Source organism: Mirounga leonina, unplaced genomic scaffold (genome assembly GCF_011800145.1).
Source record: "Mirounga leonina isolate KUSES-001 unplaced genomic scaffold, KU_Mleo_1.0 Mir_94, whole genome shotgun sequence".
NCBI classification, from domain to species: Eukaryota; Metazoa; Chordata; class Mammalia; order Carnivora; family Phocidae; genus Mirounga; species Mirounga leonina.
In genome coordinates this window covers 44,781,412-44,809,221 of record NW_023270855.1, presented here as the reverse complement: position 1 = coordinate 44,809,221, position 27,810 = coordinate 44,781,412, and the positions used below count along the sequence as shown (strand labels likewise).

At 43.0% G+C, this 27,810-nt stretch overlaps 1 protein-coding gene and 1 pseudogene across 1 annotated transcript in view; one reads left to right on the top strand and one right to left on the bottom strand.

Annotated features, from left to right (window-relative positions):
• The window catches only part of KIF15 (kinesin family member 15), a 67,431-nt gene extending 39,981 nt beyond the window's left edge, over positions 1-27,450 (top strand). The window contains exons 17-35 of the mRNA XM_034998148.1: positions 1,815-2,012; positions 2,887-2,994; positions 3,638-3,743; positions 4,667-4,832; positions 7,617-7,767; positions 7,964-8,049; positions 9,027-9,096; positions 9,476-9,562; positions 10,587-10,691; positions 11,773-11,895; positions 15,418-15,564; positions 16,121-16,222; positions 16,525-16,689; positions 18,697-18,806; positions 21,492-21,564; positions 22,034-22,071; positions 25,957-26,122; positions 26,373-26,504; positions 26,815-27,450. Of these exons, the coding sequence (XP_034854039.1) occupies positions 1,815-2,012; positions 2,887-2,994; positions 3,638-3,743; positions 4,667-4,832; positions 7,617-7,767; positions 7,964-8,049; positions 9,027-9,096; positions 9,476-9,562; positions 10,587-10,691; positions 11,773-11,895; positions 15,418-15,564; positions 16,121-16,222; positions 16,525-16,689; positions 18,697-18,806; positions 21,492-21,564; positions 22,034-22,071; positions 25,957-26,122; positions 26,373-26,504; positions 26,815-26,877 (2,196 nt within the window). The 3' untranslated portion in view covers positions 26,878-27,450. The remainder of the gene's footprint in view (positions 1-1,814; positions 2,013-2,886; positions 2,995-3,637; positions 3,744-4,666; positions 4,833-7,616; positions 7,768-7,963; positions 8,050-9,026; positions 9,097-9,475; positions 9,563-10,586; positions 10,692-11,772; positions 11,896-15,417; positions 15,565-16,120; positions 16,223-16,524; positions 16,690-18,696; positions 18,807-21,491; positions 21,565-22,033; positions 22,072-25,956; positions 26,123-26,372; positions 26,505-26,814) is intronic.
• Positions 178-1,273, bottom strand: LOC118005842 (annotated as a pseudogene).
• Positions 27,451-27,810: the final 360 nt, after the last annotated feature.

Here is a 27,810-nt window from a genome sequence, read left to right as displayed (position 1 = left end):
AGTATATTTCATTGATGGTCCATGACAAAGTAGGGCTCCCCCAAGACCTTCCCCTTCTCAGGGGGCCTGGGGTGGAAATTGGGTAGAGGTTGGGAGATTCTCAGTGTGTTGGGGGATGAGTTGGGGCAAGGACTCCCCAGCAGCTGAAGGCCTCTCTTCCTCTTGCTCTCTCTGGGTCTAGCCAAATTCAATGTCATACCAGGAAACGAGCTTGACAAAGTGGTTATTGAGGGCAATGCTAGCCCCAGCATTAAAGATGGAAGAGTGGGTGTCACTGTTAAAGTCGTGGGGCATACCTGATCCTCAGTGGAGTCCAGGATGCCCTTGAGGGGCCCTCTGATGCCTGTATCACAGCCTTCTTGATGCCATTGTATTTGGCAGCTTTCTCCAGGCAGCCGGTGAGATCCATGGCTGGTACATTGGGAGTGGGGACACAGAAGGCCATGCCAGTGAGCTTCCCATTCAGCTCAGGGATGACCTTGCCTACAGCCTTGGCAGCGCCAGTGGAAGCAGGGATGATGTTCTGGGCAGCCCATCGGGCATCACGCCACAGCTTCCTGGAGGGGCTGTCCACAGTCGTCTTGGTGGCAGTGATGGCATGGACTGTGGTCATGAGTTCCTCCACCATGCCGTAGTTGTCATGGATGACCTTGGCCAGAGGGACCAAGCAGTTGGTGGTACAGGAGGCATTGCTGACAATCTTGGGGGAGCTGTCATACTTCTCATAGTTCATGCCCATCACAAACATGGGGGCATCAGAAGGGGCAGAGATGATGACCCCCCATCCCTACCCTTCAAGTGAGCCCCAGGCTTCTCCATGGTGGTGAAGACCCCAGTGGACTCCACAACATACTCAGCATGAGCATCACCCCATTTGATGTTGGCAGGATCTCACTCCTGGACGATAGAGATGGGCTTGCCATTGATGACAGGTTTCCTGTTCTCAGCCTTGACTGTGCTGTGGAATTTGCCGTGGGTGGAATCATACTGGAACTTGTAGACCATGTAGTTGAGGTCAATGAAGAGGTCATTAATGGCGACAATATCCACTTTGCCGGAGTTAAAAGCAGCCCTGGTGACCGGGTGCCCAGTACACCATATCTGTTTACTATGACCTTCGCCATCATGTCATTGTGTCTTGGGGGGCACACAGCTGGAACTGCATCAGAGATGCGGACTGTCTGTCGAATGGGGAGGAGCAGAGAGCCTCTTTTATGTATTTTTAAAGGCCCAGACAATCTCAAGATCATCAGTATGTTCTACTTCTTTCACTACTTTTATAATTTTCTTTTTACATTGAGATGTTTAATTCATCTGCCATTTTATTTTTGAATGGTATTACATCGGGATTTAACTTTGAATAGTCCTTTTTTTCCTCACAATTTGAACTTTCCACATATAAATCACTCTTTTTCTATGTATTTTCTTCCAGTGTTCTATTTGACTATTCATATGCTAATCACTGTTTTAATGACTGTACCCTTATAATGTATTTTTATGTGGGTCAGGGAAGTTTTCCTAATTTGTTCTCTTTTTAATTGTCTTTCCTTGAACTTTTATTCTTTGTACGAAGTTTGGAATCAGCTTATCAAGTTTCAGTTTTAAAAATCTTACTAGAATTTTGCTTGAGACCTCATTGAATTGCTAGATTTGTTTCTACTTGGGCATTTCTCGGCTACCTCTTAAGGATACTCTTTCTTTTCTTTTGATGATTAGAATTTCAATTTTATCCTTTCTGTTCACACAGTTACTAAATACTTTCACTGTTTTGTTCACGTTTGCCAATGCTGTTTCTTCATCACTTTTTGTTGCAGATTATCACTACGCCAACCAAGGCTTACCAACTTTGGTCTCGACCAGTACCAAAATTAAGCCCCGAAGTGGGGAGCTTTGGCCCTGTGGGCACTCAGAATTCCAGTGAGTTGGATGATAATATCTTGAATGAGCCAGTTCCACCTGAGATGAATGAACAAGCTTTTGAGGCCATTTCTGAAGAGCTTAGAATGGTGCAGGTAATGTTTGGTTTTAGAAAACATAAATAATTAGACATTCATTGAAAACAAACTTCCCTTACCATTTTAACTCTGTGATTTGTAGTGTTCAAACCTGTGTAATATTAAATTTGTATCTCTAAATAGGGGTTTGTGAAAGTCCTTGGCTTCGAAACCAGCCTGCTTTTGCTCTTATAGTTTGCTCTGCAGTATTTAGCAAGTCCCACTCTATAGTCTCCTCGGGCTTTGGTTCTCTCATATGTGAAGAGACCAGTCTGCCACCAGCTTCAGGTTCCAGAACTGGTTGATATGGCACAGTACTGTATCTGCTAAAGAAAATTAAAATAATTGAAAGAATCTTATAGATCAAATTTCAGACAGTTTTTGGTATATTTGAAAGAACATGTGAAATGTGCTTATCTCAGAATTCTGGTGACTTATTTATTTATTTTGGTGATTTATTTTTTTAAAGCGTTTTTCTGTTGTCTAGTAAAACTTAGAGTGGGCCAGACCACCCTCAAATTCCAAAACTTTGCCCTTTCCAAGGCCTGGAGGCCATTCTGGTGAAATCACTCACATGCAGCCCTGGGAAAGCTTCTTAGAAGTCTCAAGATGGCTCTATGATTGAACCCATTTAATTTTAATCGCCTTTTCCCTTTGTGTTTCAAATTTTCCGCTTTGATGGACCACAAGTATAATTCTAAGACGTGAGAAGTCATTAGTGTAGTAAAAACATTTGAAATTGTTTTCTGGCTCCAAACTGGCCTTTGATATCTTTGTCCATGTGAGGTTTTGAATTTTATTTTTTGTTTTTCTAATGCAGAAGAAACAGTAGAATGTTTGAGAGTTCCATTAAAAAGAATTTTTGACAACTGAAGATTTTTTGTTGCTGCAGGAACAAATGAGTGCCCTTCAAGTGAAGTTGGATGAGGAAGAACATAAAAACCTAAAGCTTCAGCAGCACATTGACAAACTGGAACATCATTCCGTACAAACGCAGGAGGTGAGACCAAGAGCGTGGCCCCAGAAAATGTATGAAACAGACCCTCAAAGCGAGAGTATTACAAGAAGAAAATGACTTCACAAAACCTTTGTCAAGGCTAATTTGAGTTGTAGTCTTTTTTTTTTTTTTTTTTTTAAGATTTTATTTTTTTGACAGAGAGAGACACAGTGAGAGAGGGAACACAAGCAGGGGGAGTGGGAGAGGGAGAAGCAGGCTTCCTGCCAAGCAGGGAGCCTGATGTGGGGCTCGATCCCAGGACTCTGGGATCATGACCTGAGCCGAAGGCAGACGCTTAATGACTGAGACACCCAGGCGCCCCTTGAGTTGTATTCTTTATTGTGTTATTACTTCACATACTGCTCTGATAATGACACACACACCCCTAGCCTGAATTCTAGCTCACGTCGTCGATAGTGCAAATAGGTCCCTTGCTGTTAGTTCGGAACAAGGCAAGACGGATGGCCCAGGTGCTTACGGGGATCCTTCCCTTTGTTGGTCATCCTACTGTAATTCATGGGAACAGCCAGTTTTCTTCTGTCAGAGACCTTAAACTAGATTTTTAAAACAGACGCAAGGTAATGATTTGGAGTGTATCTTAGCACACCAGTATTCCTTTTCCAGTAAATTTCTCTCTTTCTCAAAGCTTTTCTCCTCAGAAAGAACTGATTGGACCAGACAGCAGCAAGAGCATCTCTCACAATTGAATGTCCTTGAAATGCAGCTTCGGGACACTCAGACTAAGAATGACTGTAAGTTTGAACAACTGGGAGCTTTGTGACCCGAATACTGTTAACTCAGTATCTTTTGACTCCTCTGAATAAATCTTGCCCCTATGTTTTTGGTGGGTTGTTTTTTGTTTGTTTTTAGTTAGATGACCAGATTTGAGTCTGCATGACAGTGGTTAAATAGTAGTCATATCTCATAAAGGGGAATTTGCAGCAGGACAGCTCAGAAACAAGTGATTGAACTGTTGGCTGAAAGTTTTAATACTCCTTTGAAAATGAAGTGTCTTGAAGTCATAAGATGAATAATGTTTTGATAGTGACAAAATAGAGCATAAATTAGATATTTGTATATATCCGTAGAGGTGGGAGTTACCACTTGATTCCCAGTTTTTTCAGTGTATTTCTCCTTTCATCGAAGTGTTTGCAGCAGTTTATAATAAAGCTAAAACAGAAGACAGCCATTGTGTTCTCTTTGATCTAAAGAGCTACCTAATTTTACCTCCAGTTGGAGTATCCTTAGAAGATCGGAAGTGGTAAACCCATTTCGGAAAGTTCTGGTACATTACCAAGGAGTTTTCAATAAGTAAGATTAGGTCACTTAAAATATGCTAAGTCTCTTGATTTCTTTCCCTTATATTAAAAGTTTTCATGCATGTGCCATAGGAGAAACGTAGAACAGTCAAGTGACCTGCAAATCAGGGACAGATGTTAACTCTTCTGTTTTTCGTAGAAATATATCAAAAATCCTAAGGGGGAGGAAGAAAATAATCTCCGTGCTCCTAGGAACCAACCACTTGGTTGTTTAACGTCTTAACTTAAAATTGGTCTCTTCAACTTGTTTTGCTGTTTGTGTGAAGATACCCATCAAAATTATTTGCCTACTTTGTTAAAAAAAAAAAAATCGATGTAAAGGAACCTGTTGAGGATTTGTTTTGTTTGTTTTTTAGTTTTGAAAAGTGAGGTGCATGACCTGCGAGTCGTTCTTCATTCCGCAGACAAGGAACTATCTTCCGTGAAACTGGAGTATAGTTCATTCAGAGAGAGTCAGGAGAAAGAACTGAGTAGCCTTTCTGATCGACACGCGCACGCACAACTTCAGCTGGATAGTGTCAGGTAGAGTTGTTCTGTGGTGGTGTCCCGTTGCCTGGTTGGCCGGCAGCCCAGGCCTGCTCGCCATGCAGGTGCTATAAACCCAACCCAAACTAGTTAAACAAAAAGGCAAATTACTGGCTCACAACACTGGGGAGGCCTAGAGGTGATTTTGGTTTTAGGAACAAACTAGATTGAGTCTCAAAAGATACTGTCAGTGCACGTTCTCTTTGTCTCTGTCTGTCTCTATCTCTCCCTCTCTCAGTCCCTGCTCTGCTTCCCTCAGTATGTTGCCCTTACTCTCTCCTACTATTGAGGGCCTGCCTTTATGTGACAGGGAACAGATTGCTCAGACAACTCCATATTTTGTCTCTTAGCATAACGACCCCTGCAATGAAATCCTTTGTCCCAGAAGCCATGTATCGATTCCAGGGAAAATCTGAATTGGTCTTGCTAGAGTCAGTCTGCTTACCTCTGGACCAGTCACTTATCAAAGGTTTGAGGTGGTGTAGGCCCAGCATACATGATGCGCCTTTTCCAGAAGGAAAGGTACACTCTTACTAGAAGAAAGGGCAGTGCAAGGCAGACCAAACCAGTAGCTATCACTGTTGTCCGCAGTGACTCGCCAGAGGCTGGTGGGAGTCAGTGCTAGTAACCTTGAAACAAAGGGATGACAGATGTAAGTTGTTTTTACTGTTCTTTTTCTTGCTCATTTCAACCTTTTATAAAACCATTTTGTGTTTTTGATGCCATCTCATGGATCCGTGGCAATAATTTAATAATGGACATCTGGCATGTGATACTGTGAGTGTGAGAGATGTGGCAAAGGTTTAAATCTGCAGTTTGTATGTGTTTTCTGCATATATAAGGAATTAAAATAGAGGAAGAAAATTTGAGATCTGCAGACCAAATCCATCCATAGATATGTTTTTGCTGGGCCTGCCCAGTGTGGTTTAAAAAAGTTTAGCATAGCAGTCTCAAAATTGAGAGCTTTCTTATAACAATCTGTCTTTGAACATCCTCTGAAAATCCCATCCCTGCCATGTGAATGACTCCTTTCCTGTAAGACAGGGGCGTGTGCACGCCCTCCGCTGCCCCGCGCTCTTTCCCCAACACCAAGCCTCCGGCCAGTGGCCATTTGTCATCCCTGGTGCACTGTCCTTTTTTCTGACACGTGGCATTTGTTTTTTTTTTTTTTTTTAAAGATTTTATTTTATTTATTTGATAGAGAGACAGCTAGAGAGGGAACAAAAGCAGGGGGAGTGGGAGAGGGGGAAGCAGGCTCCTGGCCGAGCAGGGAGCCCGATGTGGGGCTCGATCCCAGGACCCTGGGATCATGACCTGAGCCTAAGGCAGACGCTTAACGACTGAGCCACCCAGGCGCCCCTACGTGGCATTTGTTTTTAACATGTGAATCCGTGACTCTTGGCTCTGTTGTAAAATAATTTTGTGTGATTTTTTTTTCTTAAAGGTCACTCCACTAATCTCACTGGATTTTCATTTCCTCGTGTTTATATGTCAGTTGAACTAGATCTAAAATGTTAAGAATCCACTGTATTTGACTGTGTACTTAAACTCTGTCTTAAAAATCACGCGCATTGCCACGCTGTTTAAATTAGATATAACTTAATTTTTCTCGATGTCTCAGGTTTAACATTTGAGTGCATCACTCTGTGGGTTGCTTGCACTCTGTGGCTCTCCAGGCATTGAGAAGGCCCCTGCATGAAATAGCACAATACCACTGTGTGTTTCTTGAATCATTTGGCTGCTTTATATATACAGTTTGTATCGTAAATACACATATCCCCCCTCCCTCCCGTCTATTGTCTGTATGTCTGTCTTTAGCAACTGATTTATACCACTTTGTAATTTGCTGCTTCTGCCCTGCTTTCAGTTAGTAAAGCAGATAGATCCCCGTCTAATGACCTGTGTGTAAGCTGGGACATCTGTTTTGGATGGTGCAGAGTCACGTTCATTGTTTACGAGTTCTTGGCTGAGCTCTGGATGTTTGGGTGTGTCACAGCATGGCGGAGACGAACGAGGGAATGAGAACTTAGAAAGCAGGAAATAATAATCATATGAATTAAGAGAGAGTTCTGTCTGAGGGGGTTTACTCTCTTGCTCAAATCAAAGCCACATTTACCATCTTAAAACCTTCCTGGAGTTGAGAGAATATGTGAAGAATGGATAGAGGTGAGCTGTCAACAAAACTGACTTAATGGGGGCGCCTGGGTGGCTCAGTCGTTAAGCGTTTGCCTTCGGCTCAGGTCATGATCCAAGGGTCCTGGGATCGAGCCCCGCATCAGGCTCCCTGCTTGGCGGGAAGCCTGTTTCTCCCTCTCCCACTCACCCTGCTTGTGTTCCCTCTCTAGCTGTCTCTCTCTCTGTCAAATAAATAAATAAAATCTTAAAAAAAAAAAAAACTGACTTAATGGCCAGTCTCCAGCTTAAATGAGGGAGGGTTAGGTCCGGAACCCCCTAAAATGAATCCATGACCCCAAACCGCCCATCAGTTACACATGTCCGCTTGAGACAGCAGGAGGAGGAATGAGGAGGTAGACGGCTACAGGCTAACATGCCCACCCCATCTCTTCCATCCCCATCACACTGCTCTGTGGTCCAGTGTGTCTTACATGTTTGTGTACTGTGCACATTCCACACAAGTTCATGAGGAGCTTTACATCTGTCAAGGCTTCTGTCAGCTGGGAGTGGTCTGTAGATGGGAGAACTGGAACTGCCGATAATCTGAGGAGCAGAACTACATTTAATGTTTATATTTACCATTGTAAAAATGTTTTCCTGATAAAGATTAGAGAAGGAAAAGCTTCTTGAGAGCAAAGCCTGCCTACAGGATTCCTATGACAACTTACAAGAAGTAATGAAGTTTGAAATTGACCAACTTTCAAAAAACCTCCAAAACTGCAAAAAAGAAAATGAAACTCTGAAATCTGATCTGAATGTAAGTTAAGAAGGGTACTGGTAATTGGTGCTTTTGTCCTGGATATGTGATTGTTCCCTGGGGCACAGGGCAAGGCCTGTTCTTACTTCCTGTTCTGGCCCATCGTGCCCGCCAGCGTAGAAGGTACTTGATGTGTTTGTTGACTACACGTTGCTAGTAACAATTACTTAAAATCTGATATGACGTTGTCTTTTAGAATTTGGTGGAGCTTTTTGAGGCAGAAAAAGAACGCAATAACAAATTATTATTACAATTTGAAGAAGATAAAGAGAACAGTTCTAAGTGAGTGTTATTTATCTTTTCCGTTAGTTGACTAGAATATCATTTATTACCACATTAACTTGAGTTATTTTTTTTTTATTGCTGAAACCCTGTAAAGTTATTTTTTTAAGCATTCTAAGATGAATATCAGATTCTTTTGTGTAAGAGGGTATATAGAGAAATATATATGATAAGCTGTGGTACTTATGAAATGAATAGCAGTTGGCGGTGATCAGAACTTAGGGCCTTCTCTAAATAAATCAGAGTAATTTTATAACAAAATGGAGGGGGAATGGGGGACTGATTTTTATTTCTGTCTCTGCTCTTCTTTTTCTAGCTGTTCTATTTCTCTCTTGGTCTCTTAATATGAATGCCGTTGTCTTTTTTCCCACTCTCTCCTCTTTCCCTTGGTGATCTCGGTCAGTCTGTTGGCCTTAGCCAACAGGATGATCATTACTCGAGTGAGAAGAAATTGCATTTGCTTATTCAACAGATACTTGTAGAGTTTTTAGTATGACTCAGATTCTCCTCTAGGCCTCGGGATACAGGGGTTTATACATCTAGTGGGCATACATCCTAGTTGGGAAAAAGTTAACATTTAGTCATTTGTTCATATACTAGGTGATATCCAACAAGCCAGGCACTGTTCTGGTAAATGCCAAAACATTTATTTAGAGGTAAGACAGTGAACAAAATATCCCTGACCCATGAGTTTCACATTCTAGCACAGAGAGATAGGTAATAAACAAGTGCTTACGTCAGCAAGTCCTAAGTGCTCTGAAGAAAAAGAAACTCATAGCACAAAGATGGGCTCTCCTTTAATAGTTGTTGAAGAAACAGGTAGACCCCTGACTCCTGCTGGAACGCAACGCCTACCACCAAGTGTGTGCTGCACAGAGTTCCCTAGTAGTTCATTGAATCTCTTCTCTACAGACACACTCAGTTCCTGTTTCCCTTGGAGGAAGTCATGAGTAAAAAACATCGTTCTTCTCTTCCAGAGAAATCTTAGAAGTTCTTGAGGTCGTACGTCAGGAGAAACAGAAAGAGATGGCCAAGTGTGAGCAGCAGGTGAGTGACCTGTGCTCTAATTCTAGCATTTGAGGTCTGTAACTTCTGTTTCTGGTGTCGGAAGAGGTGTATTAGAAACATGGTTTCAGCTCTCAGGTGTCAAAAATTGGTAATAAAAAGTAGGACTTGTTGGTTGGTTGTATTATTTTTGAACTCTTGTTCTTCTAACTCCTAGATGGCTATAATCATACTTTGTTGGTGGTCCCCTGGAGGAAACCCACAAAATCATCGCCTTTTAACACAGCTTCTCCTTTTCAAGTGTTATCCTAGTGAGCACTGTATAATGTGAAAAGCAGATTTCTTCTCCTTTTTTTTCCTCTATGTGTGTGTGGTTAACTTTGTGATTTAATTCTTTTTCTAAAAATACTTTTTTCCATAGATGGCAAAAGTACAGAAACTGGAAGAGAGTTTATGTGCTACAGAAAAACTAATCCATTCTCTGGAGAAGTCTAGAGATGCTGACAAGGTTGGTAGAGGCCGAAGGTGCATCCCTCTGCCTTGTCTTTATAAGTGACGCTTTAACGTTCCAGTCTCCTTTCCCGGGGGTGACTGGTAGCTAGCCTTTTCATAGACACTTAGGCCTTGTTCATCTTCCGAGGTTGCCAGAAAAGAAGGTCTTCTATTTAAGCTAATTCTCCATGGAACTGCAAGAGCAAACCATTCTGTCACTTCTTTTTTTTTTTTTTTTTTTTAGATTTTTATTTATTTGACAGAGAGATAGAGAGAGAGCACAAGTAGGCAGAGAGGCAGGCAGAGGGAGAGGGAGAAGCAGGCTCCCCGCTGAGCAGGGAGCTGGACGTGGGGCTCGATCCCAGGACCCTAGGATCATGACCTGAGCCGAAGGCAGACACTTAACCGACTGAGCCACCCAGGCGCCCCTCTGTCACTTCTTACGGCACTGTGTCTGAAACACATCCTGCCCCTTTTAACTAGGATGCTGTTAGTAGGACCTTTTCTTGTTGGCTCTGAGTCCCGTAATACAAACTGTCAAATCCCTGCTGTTGACTTTCACCAGAATAGTAAATGAAATATGTATGTTCAAGTATGAAATTAGGTATAAATTCCTTATATGCCTGCCTCTAATTCATTCAGAAAAACCAAAGCAAATGACTCAGTAAAATAGTATAAAGCCGTGCACCTGGGTGGCTCAGTTGTTGAGCGTCTGCCTTCAGCTCAGGTCATGATCCCAGGGTCCTGGGATCGAGCCCCGCATCGGGCTCCCTGCTCAGCGGGAAGCCTGCTTCTCCCTCTCCCACTCCCCCTGCTTGTGTTCCCTCTCTCGCTGTCTCTCTGTGTCAAATAAATAAATAAAATCTTAAAAAAAAAAATAGTATAAAGGCATTAAAATATAAATTGATAATAATGTAAGGTGATATTTTGCTAAAATAAAATTGACTTCTCTTATTGTCATTAGGAAGGACTATTTGTTTTAAAAATGATCTCCTCCTTAATGTCACTGGGTATGAAGATACTGTTTCTGTCCTTGTCAGGAAGTTGTAGCTGACCTCATGAGCCAGGTCCAGGAGCTGAGAACAGCGGTCTGTGAGAAAACAGAAACCATAGACACCCTGAACCAAGAACTGAAGGACATAAGTGTAAGTTCTGTCACCGACGAGATACCACACTTCACAGATTCCCCAAGAGTTTAACAAATGCTCCACCAGAAAACAGATTTCTATGGTCAACTCGGTTCAGAAACATTAGGTAAAGTTCCACAGGTTTCTGGCTTTGCAGCACTTGCCGAGCCTTTACTCTGTCCCCGGGCAGCATGCGCGTCTGGGGGCAGCGTAGGCTGCGGCCCTGCCCCGACTGCCCCAGCCCGGGAGCAGTGTTCTGTGTGTACTGGGCAGGATCGCTGATCAGAAACAGACTGGCCGTGGTCTGTGATAGTTAAGGGTATGTGGTGTTCCTTAACTCCTTCAAGAAAAAACAATGACACATTTTGGTTAAGTTCAGAAACATTCATATATAGTGAATTTTTTCCACTGTTGGACTTTCTTATCTTCTCAAGTAACTGCTTTCCTCAAGTAACTACTTTCCCTTGCACATATCTCAGTGGAGTGTTGGTGCTTCCTCCTCACCTCGGGTCAAGGTGAAGGTTTTTGTCCACGTTCCTCATTCCTCTGCTACAAAGGGAGCTTGCTGTTCTCCACATTTGTTTGTTAATGGCAGTCTCCTGATAAAGGTGTGATGATAAGACGGGCGCCGGGCTGGCTCAGTCAGTGGAGTGTGTGACTCTTGATCTCGGGGTCGGGAGTTCAAGCCCCACATTGGGTGTAGAGATTACCAAAAACCTGGATGTGTTTTCACTGGTATCTGTGGGACTTTCTGATATCTCCTCACCTTTCGGGCACTTACCCTTCCATTCCTTCATCCAACTAGTACTTATTGATTTGTGGTAATCTCATCATCACCTTGGAGCTCTGACAGTTTCTTGTTACTTTAAATAAGCACAGTAGGGGCGCCTGGGTGGCTCAGTTGGTTAAGCATCTGCCTTCGGCTCAGGTGATGATCTCAGGGTTCTGGGATCGAGCCCCGAGTTAGACTCCCTGCTCGGAGGGGAGTCTGTCCCTCTCCCTCAGCTCCTTCTGTCTCTCAAATAAATAAATAAAATCTTAAAAAAATATATATAAACACAGTAAAACAGCTCTTGTAGCATAACTTTCTTTTTTGCAGTGCAAATACAACTCTGCTTTGGCTGACAAGGACGAGTGCAAAGTGTTGATTAAGAAACAGGAAGTGGAGATTCTGGATCTGAAAGAAGCCCTTAGACTGAGAATACTCTCCGAGGACATAGAGGTAGATGTTAACACATTCTGACTCTTTTTTTGCTTTTTCCCTTGTCGATGTCTTAGAGCAATTTTCCCTAGGGTTAGGCCATTAATGGGTAACATTAAAATTGTTATATTTTATCCAGTTGGTTGATTTTCATTCGTTTGTGCTAACACCTGATAAGTTCCTGGAACTGACCGTCTTCCCGAAGTGGAGCAGAGTGGAAGCTGTGTTTACTCGGTAGGGTGGCAGCAACAGGGAGCAAAGAGAGAGCTGGGTAACAGGTTAACCTCAGGCTTGCCTCTTGTGTTTTAGCTAAAGTGGGTTTTAATTTTTGTTGTTGGTATAAATTTATCTTTTTTAATACTAAGCCATACCATCACATGGTTCAAAACACAAATTATATAAAGCAGTATACATTCCCTCGAGTATTCCTTCCAGAGATATTTTAGGCAAGTCTCATATACATTTAGTTTTCCCTTTTTCCACACAGATGGTAACCCACTGAGTATACTGCTCTGTGGTTGCTTTAGAAATAAAGTTTTCTTGGGGCACCTGGGTGCTCGGTCAGTTAGGCTTCTCTGCCGTCAGCTCAGGTCATGATCCCAGGGTCCTGGGATTGAGCCCCACATCGGACTCCTTGCCCAGCAGGGAGTCTGCTTCTCCCTCTATCCCTCCCCCTGCTTGTGCTCTCTCTCTCTGACAAATAAATAAAATCTTAAAAAATAAAAGAAAAGAGAAAGTTTTCTTGCTAAACTATGCTACCCATGAAACAAACTCAACAAATGGCTATTGAGCCCACTTACCCTACATCCTTGCCTGGCTTGGCATTTGGGAACGGAAGAATGATTGAAACACTGTTACTTACCTCAAAATATGCCATCTAGCTTAAGAGTTAGATGTATTTAGATGTAATCCATGACCTGGGAGCACAGGAAGGGGAGGAGGGGATTGATTATGCTTGGAGAATTCCAGAGCTCTTCCCAGAGATCAGATTTGTATAAGACTTCTCTGGGGGAGGGAAGCTTGGCCGCTGTGGGTGTTTGTGGAACGGAGCGTCCCCAGCAAGGGGGGCGGTGGGGCACATCTGGCTGGAGGTCGGGGAGTGTGTCATGGAGGGTCTCGAGGAACATCAGCTGTATCTTTTAGGAAAGCAGGGCAGTGTGGACTTTAGCCCAGGCCAAAGGCGATAAGGCCTGGGCCCAGAAGCGCTGGTGGGGATATAGGGCGAGCTAGAACTGGGCGGTGCCTCATAAGGACCGCTGACAGTTGCTGGTGTCCGCAGGTTGGGTGCCATGGCGGCAGGAGCATTCAGAGTGGGCACCGAGGGCTCCAGCCACGGTGACCGAGGAGGGTTCTGTGTACCCCTGAGATGGACGAGAAGAGGCCTGAGGGGAGTTAGTGAAACACATTTTGTACACACTAGTTTGGAGCTGTGAGAACCTGCGGGGGTAGATATCCAAGGCCGATAAACCCGGTGGTTTGTCCTTATATCCTCCTGTAACCCAGAAGGGCCTTGAAGCTGCTAACATATATACAATACAAGGAGATTAAAACAGGCAGGTAAAATCCAGGTCAAAGGAAGATGAGACGAGTGATAAGCTCTTAAGGGCACAGGCTGTGGGGTTGGACTGCTTGGGAATCTGAGTCATGGCTCTGTACCCTGTGAAAGTTACATTTCCCTCTGTGCCTCATTTGTCACATCCCTGGAGCAGAGATAACAAACTACTGCCTCGTGTGTAAGAGGAGAAGCTGAAATGAGGTGATACGTGGAAAGTGCTGCAGACGCTGCCAGGCACCCTGGAAGGGCTCAGCCCCTGGGACCTGGAGGCAGTTCTGGGAGGCTAGTTGAAAAGGGCATACACAGGGTCAACTCTACTTCACTTAAAAAAAAAAAAGAAAAATTTAAAAGAAAAGGAAAAGTTGGCACATAAAAGGCACACCCTAAGGTCTTGTACAGAGTATAAGATGGGGACTAAAACTTCAGTTGGCCATGGCCTGTTGCCAGAGCGCAGACGGAAGCCTTGCTGTGTGAGTGGGAATAGCTGAATGATGGGCGCTCAGTACGATTCACCCAAAAGTCCTTCCTTCCTCTCTCTGTCTCCTCGGGTCTCTCTTTCTCTTCCCTCCTTAAAAAAATAAGGGTGACTCTGCATATTGAAGTATCTTAGATTCCAGTGGAACTCACCCCACAGTTAGTTCACATTCCCTTTTTACTAATCTCCCGGCTTCATTAGCTAAAGTATTTACAACTGGGGACAAAGGGGTCCTTGCCTTAATCCATACAAGAGCTCTTAGGAATCTGAAGATTCATGAAAGGACAGACACACCCTGCGGGGAAAGGGACATGGGGAGGTGCATGAGTAGCTCCCCTGGGAGGAATAAAACCCTGCTGAAGTCAGAGAAACTCAAATTAAAAACAGAGCTACTTCCTGATCTTGTAGCTGGTAAATATTAAGACCCAAGGAAGATAGCAGAGAAGGGTGATGACTCTCAATTCTGGTGAAGCTGAAGTTTAGCCTTTGGGGAGGTGGTCTGGTAATACCCAGCTTTCATTTTTTTTTGCATATGCTTCGAATTTGCACTTTTAGAAATCAGCCTAAAGAAATAATCTAGATGTGAGAATATAAAGGCATATAATAGTGAAAAATTCAAATCAGCCAAAATATTCAGTGATGGGTTGAATTGTGGTGCATTCATAAGATGAAATCGAGCCTGCCCCCTGAAAAGTGATAGGATGAAAGAGTGAATACATGGAAAAATGTGTGTGGTACATCAGGTATCTGTGTGTGTGCACCTGGGGTGTATTACATTTTTCCCACACTCTTGTATCATTTATATACACATACATTATTATTGTATGTGACTGTACATAACATATATTCTATATATACGTATTCTCTGTATTATAATATTGTACGTGTTAATTCGTATGTAGTTATATAAGTTAATACATATATGTACATATACACATGCACATTTGGAAAGTTAGAGTAAGCAGATTCTGCTCTAACTTGGAAAGGATTGCATGCTGTGTACATAGGAATTATGTATGCAACCCACAGGATTCCTAATTCTCTCTGCCACTTTCCATCAAGCTACTCCCCTGAAACTCTGACGGCCTATGACTACGTATCACACTGTCTGGTGACTGCCCAGGCCCTCCCCGAACTGGCTGGGGGCACTCGTCTTTACAGCTCTTTACCTTCCAGTGTATAAACGTCTAGAGTTAGTTGGTCAGACAGCTGTGTCTGGAGTCCTCCTAAGGGAAGAGCGATCAACTTTGAGATCCTGGGGGTGAGGGGAAAGGTTTGATGTTAGGGGAAAGGGGATACCTGTAGGAATTTCCTGTAATGTTTCTCTTTAGACGCATTCACTTAAATATTAACTGTTTGGTTTGCTTTGGAAAGGATTCACACATAAGCAAAAAAAAAAGTTTTTAAAACTTTCCTAACCTTTTAAAATTGCACATAGTGGTGATTTGCAAATCCTTAGTGGAGCACCCAGTTAAGAGAGGATTCTTCCTTTGTGGGGATTGTCCCCTGACAGAGGGATATGCTCTGCGAGGACCTGGCCCATGCCACTGAGCAGCTGAATATGCTCACAGAAGCCTCGAAGAAGCACTCGGAGCTGCTGCAATCTGCGCAGGAGGAGATGACCAGGAAGGAGGCCCTGATCCAAGAACTTCAGCACGAGGTGAGATCCAGGGCCTCGGCTCCTTCTTCCGGTATACAGAAAGGAGGGCCCGTCGGGTGCTTAGGTGGGCCGGCTGCACGGTGGGCTCTGAACGACTCGGCTGCTTACATGGGTTCCGACTTGCTTGGCTGCCTCTCTGCCCACCCCAGCCCCCGACACGCACCAGCAAGTTCTAACCTCTGGGGCAAGGTTATGGCTGACTTTTGTCTGCTTGTTGGCTGTTGTTTTATATTTAATTTTCCTGAGATGACCCTTTGATTACCTGTGAAGCTTAACGTTTTTTTAAAACACTGTGAGAGAGCGGGAGACAAGAGGGTCAGAGCAGCAACCAAGGTCCACAGACACGAGCAGCAGGCGCAGCGTTTTATAGCTGTCAACATTGGTGTGGTCTGGGCTGCTTTTAATACCTTACTGCTTTCCAGATTGTTACTGAAGTCCTGACAAAATAATGTGAAGTCTGTATCCTCCTACCTTGGGCAGCTTTTCTATTCTAACAGGACCATGGGCCCCCTATGATTTTCTAACGCGTCACCTCACCTCTGTTCAATTTTCCCAGCTGAACCAGAAGAAGGAGGAAGTAGAACAGAAAAAGAATGAATATAACTTCAAAATGAGACAGCTTGAACACGTAATGGATTCTGCTACCGAGTATCCCCAGGTACTTGTCAGAAAAAGAGTGTGTTGTGGGAAGAATGAAGTTTCGTGAGTGATAAAAGTTTGGAAATTATGAAGACCGTAGCTTCATTTTTTTTTTATAGAAAGAGATTTTTCACCAACACCTTTTCTGCTTTTTACTTGATAAAAAGGTACCGGTGTTTTATTTGTTTTAATTGGACAGGAATTAGAATAACAAGCTAAACAGCTGAGTGTTTTCTGTGTGCTTGGCATATACATTTACCGTGAAATCTTTATCAAACCTCACTTAATCAAGTATTCGGATGAAATTTAATTTTATCATAGAGCCCTAAAACACCACCTCATTTTCAAACACATTTGGCAAAACTCCTGGAAACACAAGAACAAGAGATAGAAGATGGAAGAGCCTCTAAGATTTCTCTGCAACACCTTGTAACAAAGCTAAACGAAGACAGAGAAGTCAAAAATGCTGAAATCCTCAGGATAAAGGTAACTGCATGATTTTTCTGCATAAACCTAATCTTTTAAAACAAACAGTATCCAAAATAAATAAGTAAAATAGTATCTCGTGATTACCGATGATACAAAATTCAAAAGGCGCAGAACTAAAGGGTACACGGAAAAGCCTCCCCCTGCTGACTCCACACTCCCTAGGTGAGTGTCCCTGGCGGTTCCCACTGTGGCCAGTTCCCATATGTAACCACATCTGGAAGCGTTTGTTTTTTATGATGGTATCGTACCCGGGCCATACCAGCTACTCTGATCACAGTGCTGCCTGACTTAGATCCTTGCCAGTTTCGTAGCTAAGGCACATGCTCTCAGTAGTTTTAAAATTTGTATTTTTATTATTAGGAATAAGATGGAACATCTTTGGTTTTTCTATTTCTCTGACCTATATCCTTTGCCCGTCTTTTTATTTTTTTATTTTTAAAGATTTAATTTTAAAGATTTTTAAAGATTTTTTATTTATTTATTTGAGAGAGAGAGTGAGAGAGAGAGCACAAGAGGGGGAAGCGGGAGAGGGAGAAGCAGATTCCCAGCTGAGCAGGGAGCCCGATGCAGGACTCGATCCCGGGACTCCAGGATCATGACCTGAGCCGAAGGCAGCCGCTTAACCAACTGAGCCACCCAGGCGCCCCTTTGCCCATCTTCCTATTGTTGGGCTTTTCCTGAATGATTTGTAGGCATTCTTTATATATTAGAGAGATTTGCTTTTGTCTATGATAGTTAAAAATATTCTTGTTTGGGGCACCTGGGTGGCTCAGTCGTTAGGCGTCTGCCTTCGGCTCGGGTCATGATCCCAGGGTCCTGGGATTGAGCCCCGCATCGGGTTCCCTGCTCCGCAGGAAGCCTGCTTCTCCCTCTCTCACTCCCCTGCTTGTGTTCCCTCTCTCGCTGTGTCTCTCTCTGCCAAATAAATAAATAAAATCTTTAAAAAAAAAAAAATTCTTGTTTGCCCTTCTTTTAAACTTCCTTTTGGTTTGGTTTTGGTTTTGGTTTTACCCAGGGACTTGGGGGTACGGTGATTGTATGTGGGGGAGTGTGTTTAGAGGAGTATTGAGGGGCGGGAGGTGTGTGGAGGAGCGCCTGGGTGTGTGGTGTGTGGGTGCGGAGGGGTGTGGGTAGAGCAGGGAGGGTGCTTCGTAGAAGATCGCAGTTAGCTTGTGAAGCCCTTGCCCTGTAGTGAGTTTTTGTTTAGGAACAAAATTAGCTTACTGTAACCAAATGACAGGACATGAAAACAGCACTCTCTTAAGCTTTGATCCTCATGGAGGGGGGGATCATTCCTTGCTTTTTTATTTAGGGCAGCTCTCAGTATGCTGCTATCCCAGGAATGTGGCTGCTACCCAGATTGGCATGATTTTAGGACTCAGGAGAAATTGGGTCAGGTTAAAAGAAATCAAACAATGGACAAGTAGAAGTAAAGGAGAAAGGACACTCCTTGCAGACACGTATTTATTTTTTCTGGATGGTTATGCTCATGATTTTCAAATTAGAGTTCACGTAAGGATTTTGAGTGATGGTCTATGGCACTCAGTTGGACGCTACATTACAACATAGTGATTTGACAGTTCCGTCCATTACGGTGTGCTCACTATGGGTGTAGCTACCATCTGTCACCAGACAATGTTATTACCGTGTTATTGACTATATTCCCTACATCAGTTTTTTTTATTAGAATTTATTAAATAGAATCAAATAGAACATTTACCAAAGTAGAGACTTTTGAACATCTTTTTTCATAAAGAGATATTAATGAATTTTGTGATATTGATAAGAGACTATGTTTAACATACCGTGGGTATGAAAATGAGTCACAGTTCCAGGCCCACAAGAGCTTGTCATAGTCCCCTTTTTATCCAGCGATACCCATGCAGTGTTTTATGCATCGAGGAGCTTAAAATAGGAATATGTGTCTCATGTGTGGCCTTCAGGAGCAAAATCATGCCTCCTACAACATGTTTTCTGAAAAGACATGATTTGATGTCTTATTAGGAGCAGTTGTGTGAAATGGAAAGCCTCCGCACGGAAGCTGAGCAGTTGCGAGAAAGAAACTGGCTCCTGCAAAGTCAGCTGGACGATCTTGAGAGGGAAAAGAACAACAGGTGAGAAAGAGCCACCAGAACTCTGTGGGCTAACTCTTGGCCTGCCTGGGTGTAGTTAGGGGAGAGCGGTTGGAACTGGTTTCCCGGCGTGCACGGTGTTCGGCACTAGTCCAGGGGATGCCCCGTCGGTTGCTTTTGAGTCAGGGCTGATGAGGGGACTGCTTTTTCCAGAACGGGAGAATAAGGCCTTCATGATCTTGCCTACTCTGTTAACCTTTGCATTGTTGTAGAGCTATTGAAATGAATTTCCGGCATGTGAAACATTTGAACCAAACTGTCTACTGCTATTTGACAGAAAAGGGGCGTGGGGTGAGGAAGCTATGACCTCGACAAGACAAGGTTCCAGAGGTCCAGCAGAAAAAGGGAGGATTTCCTACCAGATGATTTTGCTTCATGACCCATGGTCCAGGGAATGCTCGTGCGCAGGAAGGAGCTTTCCAGAGGAGCGCTCCCTTGGGTTTGGGTATCTGTGCATGTGGTTTGCCTTTAGCTACGGCAGTTTTCTAGTTGTATTTGCTAATGGCACAGCCTGGTGTCATGGGCAGTCACACCCGGGCTCTGTCCTATCTCTGACACTTGAAAGTCCTGTGACTTTGGACACAGTTTTTAACTTCTAGTGCCTCCGCTTCCTGAGCCATAAAATGAGGAAAATGATGGCTCTCTCTCACACAGTGTTTTCAAGACCGAAAATAACGTGGATAAAGTGCTGGTTACAGTGCTTGGCTGAAGGGTGTCACTCAGTAAGTGGCAGATACTAGGTATACAGGGTAGAGTTACGATCCTGCCCTTCTGTGAACTTTCTGGAGGGATTCGAGATGAGGGTGGCCTGGAAAAGTATGCAGCAAGTTGAAGTGAATCAGAGGGGGTCTCCATGTGGGATGGAGGCCCTGACTGAATTCAGCTTCCCAGATTCGGGGTGCCTGCTATGCCTACCCCTGCCGGCAGGTCTTGGGCAGACGCGCTCCCCTTCCCCGTCCAGAAGCAGCCCTGAGATGCACTGTCCAAAGCCTAACTGAGACAACGGATGCTTGCGCATCGTAACGGTGGCTGTGCTAACAGCGTACTCCTGAATGCTTCTCTTCACGTGTCAGGGAGCATTGGAGATGCTCAATTTAGTAGCACTACCCTTTCCAGATGATTCTGACGCGGGTAGTCCGCAGTCTGCGCACCTGCTGTCTACATGCTCCACCCCCATGGAAAGAAAAGCACAGTACGTGGTACACTGTCTTTTATCAAGAGCTAGTATGAGCATGGAACATAGAATGTTTTTAGCCCATTTATAAAATCACAATTAAAAACACTCTATTTCATAGCCACATGTCCCTTATAAGAAGCCATACAGAATCTCCTTCCTGAAAGATCAGAGTGGGAGAAAACTGTGGCTCAGGGGTCGGATCAAGCCCACAGCGTGTCTGGTCAAGAAAGTTTTTTTTTTTTTTTAAAGATTTTATTTATTTATTTGAGAGCATGAGAATGGAGAGAGAGAGAGCGTATGAGAGGGGGGAGGGTCAGAGGGAGAAGCAGACTCCCTGCTGAGCAGGGAGCCCGATGCGGGACTCGATCCCGGGACTCCAGGATCATGACCTGAGCCGAGGGCAGTCGCTTAACCAACTGAGCCCCCCAGGCGCCCTGGTCAAGAAAGTTTTATTGGAGCACAATCATGTCCTTTCATTTAAATACTGCATTGATATTACAGCAGCCAAGTGGAATAGCTGTGACAGGGACCCCCCATGACTCCCAAAGCCTAGAATATTTTCTGTCTGGTTCTTGACAGAAAAAGTTTACCCACTTTTGGGTTAGAGCACAGAAAACACTTCTCTAATGGTTTCGGGCGTTTTCCTCACTGAGGTCTCATTACCATTTCTGTCTAGGCTGCCAGATTCATTAAGTGAAAGAAACTACTGGACCTTCTGTTTTCCTTCAAGAAACGATTTTTTGCTCATCAGTGAGAGCTATTTCTAGAGGAGTCTGTGGCATTCAGGCAGGTTCTCCTTGGGGGATGTCCCCCTGGTGCAGGGGTGGCCCACAGAAACTCAAATTTATGATCCTGCCCTCGTCAAGCTCACAGAGATGGACTCCCATTAATGAGATTCACATGATACTGATGCATCGTCCAAAATGTAATTTCCTTTATATAGAGGAGCATTCCTTTTCCATGAAAAGATTTATGTCTGGCGCTCAGGGAGTCCCCTTCCTGGTGTCAACATACATGGGACGCCAGAGTGCCATCAGAAAATTGCCAGCTGACCATGAAATCCAAGCAAAGGGGGCGTTGGGGCTCCATATGGTAGGCTGGCCTGAGGAGCCCTCCCCATACCCAGTGATGCCCCCTCCCAGCTGATCACCAGGCTTCTGGACCGCCTGTCTCAGCCCCCTTTGGCTCACATATGATCTTCATTTGGTACGACTCTTGGCTCCATTTCTATTTTACTTTTCCCCGGGCCTTGATTGGATTTCCCAGCTCTGTTCATCTCAGTTTTGTATGGGAGGCATCCTGAATTCCGGGGAGGTGCCTTATTTCATCCCCATATATCAATCACATTTGTGAACTGTGCTAACTTGACTTAATCACCAGAGTTAGCTTTTCGTTGCATAACTTGGCATTGCTGCGTTACAGCAGATAGGAAAGTGATACTTGAATATGCCTGACTGTGTTTCCCTATCCTCCCTTTCTCATCTCTGTAGTGAACAGAATCATCTAGATCATCAACAGCTGAAGAATGAACAAGAAGAAATGATCAAAGAAAGACTTGCTAAAGTACAACCTTTTTTTTTTTACATTTCTTGTCTGAGAAATGCTTTTCTACTTAGCATCTGTGGTTATAGATTTTAGAAACCATTTTACTCTTGAAATTTCTGTCTCTTCTGTATTCCCACTGTTAAATTTGATATTTACCATCAGTATTTAGACATCGTTGATGAAATAAGAGTGAATTTGTGAATTTGTCTTCGTGTTTCAGCGGTTAGTCTCCTGCCGGCATCCCCACACAGAGTTTTCCATTTAGAATAGAAGCAGGTATAGGGTCCCCGTGGGAGGCCTCATGGGGCGTAGTGTGTGAAGTCTTAAGAGACAGGCACCCCGTTTAGGGGTGCACCGTTGGGGTGTGGAAGAGGATGTTGGTTTAATTGATCTCATTACCATGAGGGAGAGTGGACTGCTTACTATCAATTTTTTTCTTAGCAGTGGTAAAAACTTAAGCCATCTTTTTCTTTTTATCTTATTACAGAATAAATTAGTTGAAGAAATGCTGAAAATGAAAGCAGAGTAAGTGTACTGTTTCGTAATTCAAGTTCTTGTAGGTCTTTTCTTTCTTCTCTAAGGAAAGAAATACTATATCCACAGGTAAGTAACTCCTTTCCTTCTTCTGGTTTCCTCTGATTTAAAACCTTGGGCCTCTTTACATGTGTTCTATAAACAGGATTTTAATTTTTTCATCTAGTTTTCAGATTAATTTATGTAATCTTATAAACTGCCTCATTCTTAGAGGAACAAGATATACTGTATTTTCTGTCAAATTCAAAATATGTAAGCTGGTTGGTATTAAGAAATAAAACGGTCAAACATTAGAAAGATAGTGCACTCTGAATAGATATTCATCCAGAGAAGAGGTCCTCAAACTTTTTTTTTTTAAGATTTTATTTATTTGAGAGAGAGAGAATGAGAGAGAGAGAGAGCATGGAGGGGGGGAGGGTCAGAGGGAGAAGCAGACTCTCTGCTGAGCAGGGAGCCTGATGCAGGACTTGATCCTGGGACTCCGGGATCATGACCTGAGCCGAAGGCAGTCGCCTAACCAACTGAGCCACCTAGGCGCCCTAAACATTTTCACTTATTAAACCTCCTAAAAGAATTTTGAAACACCATATACCCTCGTGCACATTTTTGGAGTTGACTTTATGTCTAAAATTTCTCACTGAAAGTTTACATTGAAGCAAGGAGTGGAAGTTCTTACATACTGAAAATAGTGCCATGTAGGAATAAACTTCTTGGTGTCAGAATGGCCAAATGGTCTTAGGCACAGACTCCAGCACCTGCTTCTCATGGTCCAGACTTCTGGTCTCTGCATGGAGGCGTGGTTTCGGATCCCACTTCTGACACATCTCCAGTTTTGTTCCGGCCATTGTCCTATCAAAAGTCTCACCTTGAACTGGCCATAGAAGTAAAGCTCTGGTGGTGTTCTGTTAAAAGTATCCCACTGACCTGCTACTTTCTATCCATTTCACAATACAGGAACAAATTCCTAAATCTAAAATTGTACATTGTTCCTTTTTCTTTTCAAATTGAGTTTCTGTTCCATACCTACACAGAATTATATCCTAATTTAATATATTGTTTGGGAATTTTTTTTTATTACCCTATCATATAACTGGGCAACAAAAGTATATATACAAATGGGAAGTAATTTGTAAAAGTTTCTTGTGTCGTAAAAGTAATTTGTATTTGTATGGCTGGCTCTAGTGCTGTATTTCTTCTGGATTGAGTTTTCATTACAATTATTATTAATCATGGTGTCCTTAATTTGTAAGTTTTTATGAATTATTATACATAGTAAAATTTAAGTGGAAATGCATCTCCCAGTGCATTTTATCTTCATGCTTTTGCTTCAGTTACTCACTATTCTGTTATACTTAATTCTGGAATGAGACAATATTCAGTACCACCTCTGTTCCTACTTTGTTTTTATAACTGTAAGTGCTGAGAAATCTTACTCACGTAGTTAGTGGCAACAGAAGGAATTTTGTCATGCAGTTATTTGAACTCCATCCAAGTTAGTATGTCAAAAATTACATAGAGATCTGTCATTCTCTCTCTCTTTTTTTTAAGATTTTATTTATTTGACAGAGAGAAAGCGAGAGAACACAAGCAGGGTGGGCAGCAGAGGGAGAGGGAGAAGCAGGCTCCCCGCTGAGCAAGGAGCCCGATGCAGGGCTCCCTCCCAGGTTCCTGGGATCACGACCTGAGCCAAAGGCAGACGTTCAACCGACTGAGCCCCCCATTAAAAAGAACAAAAATTCTTTTTAATGATCAGCTGACAAAGACCACAGATTCTGTAAAAAGATTTGTTAGCCAGTCATTTGCTTTATAGCATCAAAGAGTATAGATGTGGAACAGCTTGTTCCATACTTTGCTCTACACATGAGCAGTTTAGGGACTGCCTCCCAGACAGTTAGTCACTGTAGAGCTAGGACAGAAATGTGGATCACTTACAGGATCTATGAGAATCCAGCTGTACAGTTTGTAGAATTGCAGCTATTTTAGAAATAATAGCCATTTTAGATTTTCCAGCAAAAAGAATAAAAGCTAAGTTGGCCTGTAATTTATTTCATAATCTAGGAACCAAGAGTCTCCAGTGATACACTGCCCTAGAAGTTACAGGACCTCACTCTGTGGGCAAGGGAAGCACACACTAGAAAGTGGCACACCCAGTTTCATCGGGCCCAGCCCACAGCAGTGATTCTCACCATAATGTTATCTATTTGTGCATGTGAGGATGCTTTAAAAAGCTACCAGGAGGTGTGCCCGGGTGGCTCAGTCGTTAAGCGTCTGCCTTCTGCTCAGGTCGTGATCCCAGGGTTCCGGGATCGAGCCCCGCATCGGGCTCCCTGCTCAGCCGGAAGCCTGCTTCTCCCTCTCCCACTCCCCCGCTTGTGTTCCCTCTCTTGCTGTCTCTCTCTGTCAAATAAATAAATAAAATCTTAAAAAAAAAGGAGTTCCTGGTAAGGAACTGAATTCTATGCTAACTGGTGTAGGTAGGAGATGCTTAATTTCATATCACAAGAGGTCTGGAGGTGCACTGACTCAATGATGCCATCAAGGACCCATACCTTTCCCATTCTTTGACTTTCGGCACTCTTGCTTGTGGCCTCTTGGCCACAAGATGGCTGCCATAGCCCCAAATGTCATAAACAAGAGGATCACAGCTTGTAATGAGGTGGGTTCAAAAGGGCTTTCTTTTGTCAGGGGAGAAAAAAAACTCCTACTAGCCCCCAAGAATCGGCCTGTGCTTCATGGTCAGAATTAACACACCTTCAGGTAAGTGGAAGAAACCAGTATCTGGCAGTAGGGTAGAGAAACCAGGCTTAGCCTAGACCAGTTTAGTTTTTACCATCACTTGGGAACTGGGTGTGCTTCTCCTTTTTTTTCCTTTTCCCCCCCAAAGAAAATGAGTTTTTATGGGTAAGCAGCAGCAGTGCCACAGAAATTTCATCAAACTGAAGCAAAGTACACAAGACACATGCAGAACAGCTCCAAGTGAATCAGGGAGAACATCAGTGCCTACTCCCCATGCTGTTCTTCTGAGGTTCCACGGAATGTAGTCTGAAAACACTGCTCCTGAAATAAGCTTGCCTTAAATGGCGTATTAAATTTTGAGTATGATGTCATAAAAAATAATCATTCTATTCCATATGCATAAAAATGCAGTAAAAAGGGGCGCCTGGGTGGCTCAGATGGTTAAGCGTCTGCCTTCGGCTCAGGTCATGATCCCAGGGTCCTGGGATCGAGTCCCGCATCAGGCTCTCTGCTTCTTGGGAGCCTGCTTCTCCCTCTGCCTCTCTCTCTCTGTCTCTCATGAATAAATAAATAAAAATCTTTAAAAAAAAAAAAATGCAGTAAAAAGTACTTCTTTCTTTTGGACAGCTTATAGGATTCACACAATTTTATTAAAATAGTGCATTTCTATGTAATTCCATAATAACTTTGTTCCTCATTTTTCTTTTCAATTGACAGTTGTAGAGTGTATGAATTTTGAATAGCACATCCTTGAAGAAATGACTGGTGTCCTATGGTCTGAGAACCAGTTTTTGAAATCCAAAAGAATGAAGATATGGGGCATTGAATAAACTATGCAGACTATAATAATACTTAAGTTACATTTGCTCCAAAGGAGCCAGATCCAGAAGTTTCCATTCTAAATTTTTATTATTTAAAAAATGGTTTGAGGAGTTTTCCAAAATGAAAGTCTTGGATAAAATAACAAAAGAAGCCTATCTGCATCCTTTGCCAAATCTCCCTATGCCGTCACTAGGGGAGGGCTGAATATTTGTGATGCTTTCAAATCAAAATTCTGGGCTTGGGTGAATAATGTTTCATTTGAATACTGTTGTAATTATGTTCCTTTGGAATCCCACAAAATGCTATTTGTTGTTACAGCCTAGAAGAAGTCCAGAGTACCCTTCAGAACAAAGAGATGGACTGCCTTAGAATGGCTGAGGAAGTCGAGCGAACCAGAACTTTGGAATCTAAAGCGTTCCAAGAAAAGGAACAGCTGAGATCAAAGCTGGAAGAACTGTATGAGGAAAAGGAGAGAATATTCCAGGTGCGTTTGTGTATTGGTTGTTTTCATGTGCTTAGGACATGTCTGGGAGGGGGTATCCATGGTTTAGAGTCACTCTGGCATGCGCAGGGATGAATGGCCATGAAAGCCGGGAACCTGGGCTCTCTGGCACCCAGGTAGTTGGCCAAGTAGTTGACCTACTTCGTGCTCTTGGGAGGCACGAAATAATGTGATTGTAAAAGCAAAATTAAGAGCAGCTCATTTCCCCCTCCCTGGATTGATTTGCCTGCAGGAGATGGAAATGTTAAGGAAGCAGGTGGAGTGTCTTGCTGAGGAAAATGGGAAGTTGGTCGGTCACCAAAACCTGCATCAGAAGATTCAGTACGTCGTGCGGCTGAAGAAGGAGAATGTCAGGCTCGCTGAGGTAAGCTCTGAAAAGTACTCTAAATAAACTCAGCCTGGTCTTAGAATGATTGTTTAAAGTTTAATTTAATCATCAAATCACTCAAATGCCTTCTTTGGGGAACTTAATGAACTAAAAAAATATATATCAGTCCTTATTATTAAAAGGATAATTTAGTCCGTTGTCAGGCTCTCACGTAATCAGATTCTTGTTTAATGTTATAAATCATTTACAAATTGTAGTCTTAATTTGAAATATAAACTTGATGAAACTGTAAGCATTTGAGCCTTAATTTTTTTTTCTTTTCCTTTTTTTAAAATTTACTTCTCAGGAGACAGAAAAGTTGCGTGCTGAAAATGTATTTTTAAAAGAAAAGAAAAGGAACGAATCGTAAGGCTCTTGGTCAACTACCTACCTAGGCATCACCTTTCTGGAGAATTTCTTTCCTCTTGCAAAAGTAAGCCCTACCCTTGCACATCTGACAAAGCTGAATCGAGGAGCGTAATTACTAACTGTGTATGTGGCACTGGGGGCTGACCTTCCAGTTTCTGATGAATGTTCTGCATCCATACTCACCCTGTGGCAGTTGGCAGTGTACTGTTTCGAAGTTACCATCCCATTTCAATGCTTTCAACTCTAAATACTGGGAAAACCTTTTGCCTTTTTAAAATAAAAAACCGTAGCTAAGGTTTACAGTGGATGTTGGCCAGGTTATTTTTTCCTTAGATACTATCTTCCATAATCTCCTCTGAGTCTTACAGCAGCAGCTCTAACGATACGTACTGGTTTCAAAACTCGCCATGACGTTAATCCTACTGAGTAGCATGTACGAAAGGCAAACTCGTTAATATAGATTATTTTTGTATCCTTACTTTCAGTATTCTGAGCATTTTTTTATGACTGTAAATATGGCCATTTTTTCAAAATGTAATAAAATCCTTTAAAAATGAACAGTTTAATCAAGTGATTTACATTGTTCACTTGGCAGAGCCAGATTAAAGACATGTCCATTCACCATATACTTAATGAGCACCTGTTATATGCCCTGGTCATCCGTGAACAAAGCAAACAAAATCTCCTGCCCTCGAGGAACTTCTGTGTGTCACCACTTCATTCCTTTTCATTGCAAATCATATTCCATTGTGCGGAGATGCCACATTTGATTTACTTACCATTTGATGGACATTTGAGCTATTGGCAGTTTGGGGGCTATTATGAATAATGTTGCTGTAAATTTTTGTGTGCCAGTCTTGCTGGGGACCTGTGTTTCCTGTGGCTCCTAGATACTCCTAGATACCTAGGAGTGGAGTTGCTGGTAAGCTTGTGT